Source organism: Rhinolophus ferrumequinum, chromosome 8 (assembly GCF_004115265.2).
Source record: "Rhinolophus ferrumequinum isolate MPI-CBG mRhiFer1 chromosome 8, mRhiFer1_v1.p, whole genome shotgun sequence".
NCBI lineage: Eukaryota > Metazoa > Chordata > Mammalia > Chiroptera > Rhinolophidae > Rhinolophus > Rhinolophus ferrumequinum.
In genome coordinates this window covers 50333665-50348497 of record NC_046291.1, presented here as the reverse complement: position 1 = coordinate 50348497, position 14833 = coordinate 50333665, and the positions used below count along the sequence as shown (strand labels likewise).

Genomic DNA, 14833 nt, shown 5'->3' with positions numbered 1-14833 from the left:
TTATATACCTGCATTGTAAAAAACAAAAAACAAACAAAACAAAAAAAACCCAGACCTCAGAAAGGTACAAAGGTACAAATCACCTTTAAATTCATTATTCAGAGATGAACGCTATGAACATTTTAGTGGTCCTTCTTTTAGACATCTACTACGTATATACCCAATAGATACGTAATTGTACGTAAGTAGTATGATACTATACATAATGTGCTGTATGATAAACTTTATTTTTCAGATTAACATAGAATATGTATACATACACATATATATGTATACATATATATTTCAGAATTTATCAAATAATGATATATTTTTAAAATACAATAAATATGACGGAACATAGTAACATTATGCTTTCTCAGTTTTTAAATTCTCATTTGTTCCCCATTATCTAGAATTTTTCCAAATAATTTATTTTTAATTTTTATAAAAATTTATTTGAGCCAAACAGAGGGCATGCCAAGAAGCAAGATCTCAACAGACTAAGAAAATGCTTCCAAAAACAATTTTTATCTTGATGGTTGGTCAGCATAAAACCAAAAGGGAAGTGCCAAGCAGTGTGGGTACAAAGCATTCTCTGGAATACATCCAATTCTATCCCGGAATATCCAGATCCAAGACTTGGGGATTATCGAGACTCTTGCACATATGTCATCCTGCTCTTCTCCCAATTTAGAGAAGCTAAAATGAGTCAGACTCAACAGAAATGTCTCTGGAATTGCCAAATTTGGAGTTAACATTTCTCCTCAAAGTGAATCCTTTAAAATCTATAAGATATCTAGAAACCCTTTTAAAGATCAGTTTTCCATAGCCAAAAAACAAAAACAAACCACAAAACACTGTTTACTAAATTAATTATCTAAACAATTCTGGTAAAACTTAGCTCCCACCACCCTTTCCACTCATTATTCTCATTGCTCCCACAGTGATCTCTCTAAATTAAAAAAATGTAATCACCACTCTCATCTATCAAGCTTCTTCATCGACTCCCATTTCCTACAGATAAAGTTCAAATTCTTCAGCATGAATTACCTGGCTTTCTTGGCATCCTTGTTGCTAAAACTTCCTGCACTCCCAACCCCCAGCCACCTGCAGAGAACACGGCATGTTCTATATATTCCTGCCTGGTTGTTTCTTCCCAAAACACTCATTTTTCATCACATCTTATCCTTCTACCTGGCAAACTTTTACTCTACCTGTAAGAGGCAGTTTAAACATCTTCTTCCTTGACCCATTTGAATAGTCCTTGGCAGAATACAGAAGTTCAATAAATGCTGCTGTTTTTGATAATGCAGTTATCAGGGAGATTATATTAATTACCTAATTCAACAATAAAGACCAAGCACCTGATTTCCATGAAAGGCCTTGACACATATTAGTGACATGCCAGTGATACATATTTTAAGGTATATATTAGTCAAAAGTACCGTGGATTTCACAGTACTGACATTATTAACATAGGTTTTCCATATCACCTTTAAAATGCTAAGTTAGTTTAAGTCACTGTAGAAAAAATTGTAAAACAAGTTTTGAAAATATGACAGGTCAAAGAAAATCAGTAAGACAGAATTTACAAAACTTTGGTGCCTGGCCTCACATAAACCTTTCAGTGGAACTCATACCAGATTTTCTTACTATTTACCAAAGCTAAAACTGGTTGTACTACATTAACAAGAATTTGATCAGGACTGAAAGATTTGCAGAATTACACAATCAACTGATCCTAACAAGGAAACAACTTTAATGAATACCTACTATGCTGTATAATGCAACTGCATCCATTTTCCTTCCTCACCTCAGTCTTTTTTTTTCCCTCACCTCAATCTTCTTCCTTCTTTCCAAACAAGAAAAGAAAACCAGAATTTTTTGGTCATCCAGACTTCCTCCCAAAGCCCTGTCTTCCAGCAGAAGCTAACCCCATCTTCCAGGTCAGGAGCCACTGCTGTTTAGACAAGCGATCAAATACCTGCATTTCCTTGCAGACTGTTATCGGCCCGGGGGTGGGGAAGGAAACCTACACTGGCTCCATCCCCCTGAAGGGAAGGATGCACGCTGCCTGAGAGAGGAGCGGTTGCCTTGTACTCCCTTACCAGGCACAAACAAGGATGCACACAACTGTGACTGCCCCTTACAGCCACCTTTGACCACAAGGGAAACCAGCCTTAAACTGGAGCTGATGCGGGGAGTGCCCAGGAATAGAAACGGAAAGATCACAAGTTCAATAACATCACTGGCATACTGAACATCCATGCCACTGCACTGCGGAATTTCTTATTATGTGAGATATGGCCTTAAAATATTGTTTAAGCCAGTAGAGTTTGCTTATTTTGAATATCAAATAACACTTGTAGATGAAGGCATCTCAACTGATAAGATAATTTGATTCTTGAATGGGATGCTGCTAGACTTTGAAAAGGTCTCTTTGGAGAAAAAATGGGTTACCATCCTCATTTTACAAATAGAAACTAAAGTTCAGAGAGATTTCTTTCCAGCTTTCTTTTCTAGTTTTACTAAAACACATACTTAAATTGTATTTTTCTTTTCAGTAAAAATGAACAAATTTAGGTGTTCATGCTACTGTGAAAAGGGAATATTTTATATCAAACGGAAACAATAGAGAGCATAATAATAAGTCAAAGTAATGCATAACTTTAGTCCTGATGCCATAGTAAATGTGCAACATTGATGTAAAGAGATGTTTTAATATTTCCAAGAAAATTCTTGGATAGGGTGAAAGCAACTGGGCCCACATTAAATGAATGGCTTAGGAGGAATAGTGAGGCTCTAATGTTCAGCTATGATTCACCTATCTGCATGCATTTTAAACTAAAATATATCAGTAATTACATTAAATGTAAATGGATTATATACTTCAGCTAAAATTGAAAACTTTAAAACACAATGAATGGAAATATAGAACAAGTCATCAACTTGGAGGAGGTGTTTCTATTCATATATAACCAAAGATTAGTATCCAAAATAAATGACATTTATGAATCAACAAGTAAAAGCCATTCAACCCAATATCAAAAGAATAAGGAAGGGGTTGAACTCGCATTTCACAGAAGAGAAAATGTGAATAGTCAAATATGAAAAGAAGCTCAATCTCATTAGGAATCAAAAACATGCAACTTAGTCATTATACACCATCAGACTGGCATAAAGTCAGACGGTTTTAAGTGAAAGCAAGAAGGGAAACAACAGGAATTTTTATTCAATGTTACAAAATAAAAATTAGCACAAATACTTTGGAAAGATTGTCATTAACTAATAAGCAAAAGATCTAATAAAACAAAAGCAGCAATTTTATATCTAAGTAAAAATTCTAGAGAAAATCTTAACGTGCCCCAGGAAACATTTACAAGATTATTATATATAGCAAAACTGTTTTTAAGAGTGCCAAACCAGAAACTACCCACATGTCCATCAACAGTGGGATGGACAAATAAATGGTATTTATTTAATGGATTATTATATAGCAGTGAAAAAGAATGAATTTAGCCATGTTCTACAGTAAGGATAAATCTCAGGAACATAATGTTGAATAAAAAAAAAAAGAATACATTCCACATGTTCCATTTAAGTTCAAAAACAAGCAAATCAAAACAATGTATTACGTAGGGATACAAACATGTTATAAATTTATAAAGAAGAGCAAGGGAAGAATAATCAAGATAAGGTTGCCAGTGTGAGGAACAGGAGAAAGCAAGTAGGAATACGGGAGGGATATATAGTATACAGAAGACTCCAAAGGAATGGCTGTTTCTTAAATACATGCAGGGAACATAACAGGTACAGTATCATGATATTTAATAATTTTTATATTTCTTATAAGAATTCTTTTGTATATACTTAACATTTAATGAAAATGACAATAAAAAACATGCACTGGTTCTATCCCTTTTCATTTGTTGCTCCATAGGTACAACACTGAACCTAATAATTTTTTCTTCTAGTGAGAAAAATTAAATGACATAAAATGTTTTTTAAAGAATTTTAAAGCAATGAAAAATCATAAAAAATGTTTCCAATTACACTTCTTAAAGTACTTAGGTTTACGCACAACTGATTATTTGCCATATCTTATTAAACTATAGCTAATCCAAATGTTGTTAAAATCAACATACAGAAAATCCCCAAGTCACTGTGAAACACTTCATTCTTTATGAGGTATAATTTGATGCCTGGGCTAGCATCTTATCTTCAACTACACAGTCCAACCATTTGGATTCCTTTGTATAGCAAAATTCCATTGAGCAAGTCATTTTTCTTGAAACAAAATGAGCAAAGGCAGAAAGTCAGACAAGGCCTGGCCTGAAATTCAGGCTGAGATAGAATATAGGAGAAGATGGTGCCGAAGAGGAGAGAAAAATGTCAGCCACAACATATCTTCCATGCCATGAAATGAGAACCTCTTTTGATTGCAGAAAATTTGTACTGTGATAGCACACATACAATACATACTCCCCTAAGTAAGACCTGACATTTATGCACAAAGATCATCAGTGAAGGATTAGGCCCCCACAACTATGGGGAGATGTCAATGATGGGGCGAGGTATGATCTTTGAAACCTTGTGCCCCACTCAACATAAAAACCTTGCTGATCACAACATCAGATTTTAAGATTGGCTGTCATATACAACACTGTGAAAGATAAATTAGAGGGACAAAGCTGAGTACAGAGAGATTTCTTAGGCAGTTATTGAACTAGTCCAGGAAGTGGCTTGAAGTTGAAAAGGAGAGGAAAATTTGAGAAAAACTTAAGAAAAAAAGATTGTTAGGTCTGGCTCTGTGAGATGAGTAAGAAGAAAAAGTTCTCTTCATATTAGATTACATAGGCATATACACCATGAGACAGGGCGAGGGGGTGGGAATAAAAAAGAGCTTGGAAGGTTTGGGTGCTACTTTTCTCCAAATTAAATCCCCAGTGTTTGTTGGTGTCATTAAGAAAAAACTGATAGCATGTTACAAGAGGCAACATGGTTTAATGAATAGTACATAAACTTTGCAATAAGGCAAAACTGAGTTCAAATTCCAGTTTTGTAACTTACTATGTGATCTCAGAGGGAGATAAAGAAGACAGCAACAAAGGGAAAAGAGAGAGTACCGTGCAATTTGCCTCTCCTCTCACCCCACCTCTTTTGTCTTTATTAAGGTCCACTGCCTTTACATCGAGGCTTATTTACCCCATCCAGATAACCAGACTATTTGGAAATGAGATGTTAAAGAATCCTAGAATTATACAATATTTGGAATAGAAAGATGAAGAAACTGACTTGAAGGAATTCTGTGACTTGCTCCAAATCACTCTAGGTCATTTAATGGCAAAATGAATAAGTATTTAAATTCCCAGCCCAGACTTTTTTCCTGTATACCATAAAAAAATATAATTAGTTAAGCAATAGAAGGGGGATTTACACTTTACTATTTGCCATAAAAAGTAAGTTTCCATGAAATCCTGTAACAAGCTCTGTTCTCCATGTAAGCAATGGATTCAAAATTCAGTATGAAATAACATGGAATTATACCATTTTTTTGTCAAAAAGATTGATATTAAATCTGGTGGGTGAGAATAAGAGCAGTCCCTACTTTCACAGGCACAAGTGAGTGGAAAAACGGTCAGACATGTTCCTATTAGAATCCTAACCAACAACATCCCCTTTCTATTCTCTTTGTGGCCACCAAAAGAAATGCCATCTCTTTGACCTCATTCTTAGGAAGTTTCTATTTTTAAATCTTTTCCAGAAGATGGATGAATGAATGCACAGATGAACAAATGAAGGAATGAACAAAGACAATGGATAATTTGTCTAAGCCTTTGGAGAAGCAGAAATGTAGTGATTAAGAGCACAAGGCTCTGAAATAGACATGTGAAAAGATGCTCAATATCATTAATCCTCAGAGAAAAGCAAAATAAAACCACAATGAGATATCACCTCACACCTGTCAGAACGGCTATCATCAATAAATCAAAAAAACAAGTGTTGGTGAGGATGTGGAGATGTGGAGAAAAGGGAACCGGAACTCTCATGCCCTGTTGGTGGGATTGCAAACTGGTCGGCCACTATGGAAAATGGTTTGTAGATTCATCAAAAATTAAAAATAAAACTACCTTATGACCTAGCAATTCCACTGCTGGGTATTTATCTGAAGAAATCCGAACCACTAATTCGAAAAGATATATGAACCCCTATGTTCACTGCAGTGTTATTTACAATAGCCAAGATATGAAAGCAACCTAAGTGCCATCAATTGACAATTAGACAAAGAAGATGTGGTACATATACACAATGGACTATTACTCAGCCAAGACAAAAAAGGAAATTTGGGGATTTCCAGTCAAGATAGTGGAATAGGCAAACACTATCCTTACCTCCTCTCATGACCACATCAAAATTACAACTAAACTACAGAACAACGATCATTGAGAATCGCCTGAAGTCTACCTGAACTGAAGCCCTACGACTAAGGATATACAGAAGAAGCCACCCTGATACTGGCAGGAGGGGTCGAGATGCTTAACAGCTGGTCCCATACCTGCATGTAACCATTAAAAACTGGGAAGGATTATCTTGGCTGTGGAGGTCACCCCCTGAGGAGTGAGGGGTCCCAGCATATCCGCAGCCCAAGGTTCCAGTGCTGAAGAGAGAAGTCCCCCTAACTTCTGGTTGTGTAAACCAGTGGAGATTGTGGCTGAGCGAGATGAGGGAAGTTGCAGTCACAGGCACTCCTCTTAAAAGCCCACGCATGGACTGACTCACTTACGGACTCACTTGCTCAGAGTACAGCGCTAGGGAAGCAGCTCAAAAGGTGCCAGGGACATAGGAGAAGGAACTCAATTGTCATGCTGAGGGCTGGAGGGGCAGCTTTCCCCCAGAGGGAGGAGCTGGTGGAAGCCATTGTTTCTTTGTTGAACCCTCCCCACTCCAGGAGTACAGACCCAGGCAGCCCCCCTATCTGTCTCCATCAACCTGGCTAACACCTTTCATTTACTCTGCCCTGATGATTCCCTGAGACCCTACCCCACCTAACTTTCAGACCCACCAATCCATTTCCAGTGGCTTTTTCATACAAACAGCCTGTTTTGGCTCATACAGACATTCCTAAAATATCTCAAAGGTTCAGAAAACCAAAACAAGCAGCATCTGGCTTCAGTGTGTCCTGTACCTCTGGCTGAGCAGCCCTAAGTCTGGTACTAGTGGCAGTTTGCCTTGGTTCGCAGCTTGGCCAAGCTGCAACATGGGTGGAGGCTATCTGCAGAATGCTTTGTGACTTATGCCAGCTGGCACCGGGCAGGGCACAGGCTGTGGCTGAACCTGGCCTGCAGTGGGTCCCCTCCCAGGAAGGCCCAGGGCTGGCATGCCTAGTGGCCGGCTTTAGACTGAGCCAGAACATCACTCAGCTGCCTCCAAGGATGACACATACAAAGGGCAGATTGGGCAGCCACCAGAGCCTACTAAAGCAAATCCTGCTCCATAGGGTCAGCCCCTGTACCACAGCTCTTCCACTGTAGTCACAGTCAGTCCCCACAACCAATCAGTCCAAGGGTCAAGCCATCCCACTGATGTGCAAACAGCAACCAAGGCTCAACTACAACCGGGGGGCATACACAACCTACACAATGGATACACCTGGGGCACCCATCTTAGGTGAGCAGGGAGACTGTGACACTGAGCTCCACAGGATACCTACTACGTAAGGCCACTCTACTAAGACCAGGAGGCACAGCAGCCCTACTTACTACATAGAAACAAACACAGGGAAGCAGCCAAAATGGAGAGACAAAGATACATGTCCCAAATAAAAAAGCAAAACAAAGCTCCAGTAAAAGAACTAAACAAAATGGAGACAAGCAATCTACCAGATGCAGAGTTCAAAACACTACTTATAAAGATGCTCAAGGATCTCAGGGAGAACTTCAACAAAGAGTTAGGAAACATAAAAATGGAGAACATAAAAAAGAACCAGTCAATAATAAAGATTATAATAAATGAAATGAAGAATACATTAGAGGGAATCAGTAGTAGATTAGATGAAGCAGAGGATCGAATCAGTGATTTGGAAGATAAGGTAGCAGAAAACACCCAGTCAGAACATCAAAAAGAAAAAAAATCCCCTAAAATGAGAACAGTTTACAGGGTCTCTGGTACAACATTAAGGGTACCAACATTCCCACCATAGGGGTATTAGGAAACATAAAAATGGAGAACATAAAAAAGAACCAGTCAATAATAAAGATTATAATAAATGAAATGAAGAATACATTAGAGGGAATCAGTAGTAGATTAGATGAAGCAGAGGATCGAATCAGTGATTTGGAAGATAAGGTAGCAGAAAACACCCAGTCAGAACATCAAAAAGAAAAAAAATCCCCTAAAATGAGAACAGTTTACAGGGTCTCTGGTACAACATTAAGGGTACCAACATTCCCACCATAGGGGTACCAGAAGGAGAAGAGAGAGAGAGAGCAAGGAATTGAAAACCTATTTGAAGAAATAATGATGGAAACTTCCCTAACCTGGCAAAGGATATAGATATTCAAGCCCAGGAAGTGCAGAGCATTCCAAACAAGATGAACCCAAACAGGCCCACACTAAGACATAATAAAAATGCCAAAGGTTAAAGACAAAGAAAGAATCTTAAAAGCAGCAAGAAAAAAATAGTTACCTACCAGGCAGCTTCCATAAGATAATCAGCAGATTTGTCAACAGAAACTTTGCAGGCCAGAAGGGATTGACAGGAAATATTCAAAGTGATAAAAAGTAAGTACCTACAACCAACATTACTTTATCCAGTAAAGCTATTATTTAGAATCTAAGGAAAGATAAAGAGCTTCCCAGATAAGAAAAAGCTAAAGGAGTTCATCACCACCAAACCAGTAATACATGGAATCTTAGAGGGAGTTCTTTAAGATATTAAAAAAAAAAAAAAAATCAAAAAAATTAATATAAAATGGGAATAACTATACAGCTATCAATTATTTTCAATAAAAATGAATTAAATGTGCCAATCAACAGATATAATGGCTGAATGGATAAGAAAACAGAAAACAAACCCTTACATAGGCTGTCTACAAGAGACTCACTTCAGATTGAAAGACACACAAAGACCAAAAGTCAAGGGATGGGAAAAAGATATCTCATGAAAATGGAAACAAAGAAAAAGCTGGCATAGCAATATTTATACCAGACAAAATAAACTTTAAAACAAAGGCTATTAACAAGAGACAAAGAAGGACCCAATAATCCCACTTCTGGATATTTATCTGAAGAAACCCAAAACACTACTTTGAGGGGTCATGTGCATCTATCTGTATGTTCACTGCTGCATTGTTTACAATAACCAAGATATGGAGGCAGCCTCAGTGTATGTCGATGGAAGAATGGATAAAGAGGAGGTGGTGTTTGCGTGTGTGTATATACACAGTGGAATATGCTTGGCCATGGAAGGGAATGGGTTCATGCCATTTGCTGCAGCATGGATGGACCTGGAGGGTGTTGTGCTGAGTGGAGTATTTCATACAGAGAAAGACAGATGCAATGTGATTTCACTTATATGTAGAATCTAAACAACAAAATAAAAAACAAAACAGAAACAAACTCATAGATACAGAGAACATTTTGATGTTGCCAGATGAGAAGGGGGTTGAGGGTTAGGTAAAAAAGGGGCAGGGATTAATAAACACAAATTGGTTGTTACACAACAGTCATGGGGATGTAGGATATAGCATAAGGAATATAGTCAATAATATTGTAACTACGTATGGTGTCAGATGGGTACCAGATTTATGGGGTGGTAGGTGGGAGGAGGGTTGGGGGTGAAGGGATTAAGAAGTACAAATTGGTAATTACAAAACAGTCATGGGGATGTAAAGTAAAGCATATAGTCAATGATATGGTAATAATTATGTATAGTGCCAGGTAGGTACTAGACTAGTCAGGGGGAATCACTGGATAACTTCTTAAATTACATAAATGTCTAACCACTATGCTGTACACCTGAAATTAACATAAAATAATATTGAATGTCAGTTGTAATTAAAAAATTTTAAAAGGGGGTAAAAGGTGAAGAGGAATAATAGGTTCAAATTTCCAGGTATAAAACAAGTGAGTCATGGGGATGTAGTGTACAGCATGAGAATGTAGGTAATAACATTGTGATAGCGTGGTACGGTGTCAGTGATGGTTGTTGCACTTATCATGATGATCACTTCTTTGGGTATGTAAGTGTTGAATAACTATGGTGTATGTCTGAAACTAACACAATATTGTATGTTAGCTATATTTTAATAAAAATCGTTTAAAAAATGAAATCTTACTATTTGTGACAACAGGGATGGACCTAGAGGTTATTCTGCTAAAGTGAAATAAGATAGAGAGACAAATACCATATGATCGCACTTATATGTGGAATCTAAAGAACAAAATAAACAACAACAAAAAAAACCAGAAACAGACTCACAGATACAGAGAACAAGCTGATGGCTACCAGATGGGAGGAGGTTTGGTGAAAAAAGGTAAAAGGATTAAGAAGTACAAATTGGTACCTACAGAATAGTCACAAGGAGGTAAAGTACAGCATAGGGAATATAGTCAATAATATGGTAATAACTATGCATAGTACCAGGTGGGTACTAGACTAACTGGGGAGAGTCACTTCATAAATTATATGAATGTCTAACCATGATGCTCTACTCTATACACCTGAATCTAATATAAAACAATATTGAATGTCAACTGTAATTGCAAAATAAAAAATAAATCACTAAAATGGCAAATCCCTCCAAAACAAAAAAAAGAACACAGGCTCTGAAGCCAGATTGTCTGGGTTCAAATACCAGCTATACAAATTATTAAATGTATGACGTTGGCCAAGTTTCTCAACCTCTAGTTCCTCTGGCTCCTTATCTATAAAGTGGAAAGCAACATCGTAGGGTTGTGAAGATTAAATGAGGTTAGAGGCCTGGCATGAGGTAAGCCCAAAGGATGAGAAAGACCCAAGAGCTCCCAAGAAAAGCTGCTTCAACCAAAAGCCGACTTAAGAGAAATGACAGTGGCTTTAATTTTATGAGTTACAAAGATCTTTTCTCTTAGTTCCTTTTCTTATTCAAGAAATGGGAACTGACACAGCAGGACTGATGGAAGAGAATGGTAAGATGAAATAGAAGAAAGCAGCTACAATAAAAATGCTTTACAAGTTTTCCTAGTCTTAATTACCCAGTGTTACCATTCATGAGGAATTTTTTAAGGGTCTCAAAGCTATTAAAATGGTAATTAGGTCCCAAGAAAACAAGAAGCAAGTCAATCATATGCTGGATGCTTTTAAAATTTAAAGTCCTCTATTAAGAGGGTTTTAAATGAACATAGTTATAATTACAGGTCCATGACCAACCTTAAAGCCAAAGTGTAGGTTCCTGGCTGACGCTGGCTCTCCCGAATAAGGTAGCTCCCCTCAGCCACGCTCAAGAGCTGGTCTGCTGCTTCTCGGGAGATCATGCCGTGAAACCTAAGAAACACAGTCAAATCAGAAACCGCATGCCTTCTACCTTTTTCAATTCAACAAGATAAAACAAAACCCCCACCTTTTCCTGTTGTTTCCTAGACAAAGTACTGCCATATAATAAAAGGGGAGCAGTTGGTTTTAACGATGCTTGTGTTTCTCTGGCCTTGGCCCCTGACCAGTTTCTCTGTGGAGGTAAGAACAGCAGCACCAAAGTAGCTAGCTAGCCAATCCATTTAACAACTACAAAATCAGAATTCACATCCATCTGAGGGAAGACCAACCACTCTCTTGAAAGGACAATGTCCTTCTTATGTAGCTGTCTGACCATATGCACATGCTAAAAAATACACAGAAATGTGTCCCATTTCCTTTCCTCATACGAATAGCATTTCTCCAAAATTTTGGCTCAGAGTCTATGTTGGCGATTTTCCAGGACCCTGGGTTGCTGTTAATTGGCATGATTGCCCAATAATGTGCCTAATCTGCATCACTGGATAATCAAGCCAAAAGCAAAGAACTGTAATACTTGCTTTCACTCCCTGCCAAAACCCTATTTTTGATTAACAGAGAAAAGAGAAGGAAAAAGAATAAACATAAATAACACACTCTCTACACAAACAGTAGATTCACCTATAATGTTCAAACGTAAAACACTGAAAAAGAAAAATATGTTAGTGGTGACTGATGATTAATATTAAAAATATAAAATCACCTTACATTTGTATGGGGATTTATAATTTACAAAGAATTTACACATACTCGTACATTACGTCCTTTTAGTAACTCAAAAATAACTGAATGGAGCGAAAGCTCTAATGAAACTTTGCAGCTTTAACTGGTAGGAAAAAACAGTCATTTGAAATTGTAATAATACATTTAAAAGGCTCTGAAATGACACCTTAAGAATTTAGGAACCTTACTAGGGTACAAGTGTCGACTTTTGGAGTTTTTCCTCATGGGAGTGGTCAGTCTTTCTCAATTTACGTCTTACAACAGTTCATGACAGGTAAGTTCAAATCACAACAATTACAATGGTTAGGTTTAACAGTGGGCTCCTGGAATTTCTTATCTGATGTGATCTTAAATCATGAAACACAAATAATTTTATCTGGGGAATGATAGGATTACAGGTGATTTTTATTCTTTTCCCCAAAAGGCTATACTTCTGTTTTTCTAACAATCAGAAAAATTAAGGACTTTAAAAATTATTTTAACATTTTTCATAAAATTGAAAATGCTCATTATTAATATTAAATGGAAAAACCAGGCTACAAAAATTGTATGTGTAATATCTCAATGGTGTAAAAACCATTAGGAAAACAGATATTTAGAAGGTAATACTTGTTAACATTAGTTATTTCTGGGTAACCTGAATCTACTTATAGAAAATGTATAAATTATAAATATAGAATAAACCACCTATACCCCAACTGTATGTACATATGTGAGTATATATATCTATATGCTTAACACACATATACACACAAATGTGTGTGTGTGTGTGTGTGTGTGTGTATGGAAAAAATATATATATATATATAGCTTTTCCTCATATACATCTAAGAGTATTTATTTACTTGTATGGTTTGCATCTTTATTTTAATATTATTGCATACATTTTCCCATGCTATTTTCTTCTCTATACTTGTCTTTATTTTTTGTGTTTTCACCTTTTAGAATAACTACATATGTAATAAGAATATTTCAGCTCATCCAAACTTGAGTACTTCCTTCATCTTGCTATTATTTTTACTAAAAGCACCCATTTACCTGTCTCTCTTACATATTCCAACCTATAAAATGTTTTTTGATAATCCATACTTACTCTCTTCCATAATACTTTGGTCTGTTTTCTACCTATTGGGAAAGAAAAAAAGGTATTTGTGAAAATGCAAATGTTCAGAATATAACTCAACATTCTGCATATGTGACGAACTAAAGCATATATTAAGAAAAAGAAAAATCCAAGCTTGGAGTTCCAGTTCTATCAGCAAATTAACTGTGCCATCTGGAGGGGTCACTTCATTTCTCAGACCTGTTTCTTATCTATAAAACACTGTGCATGTAAAAAGAGTTGGACTAAATCATCTTTTATTTCTAGGATTTTATGAATCTGAAAAATATTTACACCACTTTATGCAAAAAGTAAAATAAAACCTCCAAAAATTGTTAATGCCACAATTATGTCAGAACAGATTGTGGCTTTCTCTCCCATCCTCTCCCTTCCTGCTACTCCATATTCCCCCTTCTGTTAACATCTCAATATAATCTTGCCCTTTTGTTCTCCCATCAGCTCTTCCCTCACCACAGCTAATCTCCCCTAGCTTTTCATGGCAGGTGTGCTGGCTGTAGCTAAAGAAAGGACCAGGAGAATAGGTTCTTAGGGATTTTTACTGGGACAGACCGAAAGAGAGTATCTGTCCTGTTCTCTTATGAACCATTTACTAAATGGCAAATATGTGACAGGCATTGTCCTACTTGGAAGGAGACACATCACTGAAATATGACAATTGTCATTACCCTTTTGAAACTTACATCCTAATGATGTAAGACAGACAATAAAGTCTAAAGAAATAAAAAGAAAACAAGAAAATAGGAAGCAGTGATAAGTACTATAATGAAAATAAGAATGGGTAATGTAAAAGAGAAGGCTACTGAGGTATTTAAGTTGGGTGGTCAGGACAGAGCCTCTTTGAGAAGATGACAATTAAACTGGGTCCTGAATGACAAGAAGTCAGGCCTCGCTAGAAAAATCACAGAAATGGAATAAGCTGTCCCTCGGAGGTACCTGGGTGACACCACGGACTACATTTATTTAGTTCATGCTATGTGCTGTGTTTTAATGACATATGAAGACCATTTAATCCTCACAAGGAGATATGAATTAATTCTGTTTCATCCTCATTAGACAGTATTATCATTCTCATTTTATTGATAAAGAACCCTATCAGAGATAACTTCTTCAAGGTTACAAAGTGGTAGAGTCCAATGTAAAACTGGGATTCTTATTCAGAAATAGCAACTGACACTGACTCATCTGAATTAGGTTAAATATGGCAGTTTCCAATGCAACTCAAGGTCTATCTTTTCCGTAATTATCTGCCTTGGCCTCTACAAAGAGCCTGACTGCCAAGTCTAGGTTACCTATCTACTGGGCATCAAGGTCTGATACTGCTTTCAGCAAACTTGAGATATTTATTCATAGCATAGAAAAAAAAAAATTGTGTTTCAGTGAAAAACTATGTATCATCTATAGCATACACTACTGGCTTATCTCGCCCAGTCTGTTGTCTTTGAGCTATTTTGGAACTATCTAAGTTGAATCATCTG

The 14833-nt window shown here is 36.8% G+C and overlaps 1 protein-coding gene across 2 annotated transcripts in view; it reads right to left on the bottom strand.

Annotated features, from left to right (window-relative positions):
* Positions 1–14833, bottom strand: part of CHN1 (chimerin 1) — a 176763-nt gene that overhangs the window by 97320 nt on the left and 64610 nt on the right. Inside the window, exons 5-6 of one of the 2 annotated variants that reach the window (XM_033112258.1) lie at positions 13329–13360; positions 11393–11506 (exon numbers count right to left, since the gene is read on the bottom strand). In XM_033112258.1, coding sequence (XP_032968149.1) covers positions 11393–11506; positions 13329–13360 — 146 coding nt within the window. Of the gene's footprint in view, positions 1–11392; positions 11507–11582; positions 11633–13328; positions 13361–14833 lie in introns of those variants that run through there. The other variant, XM_033112259.1, reaches the window with a different exon arrangement.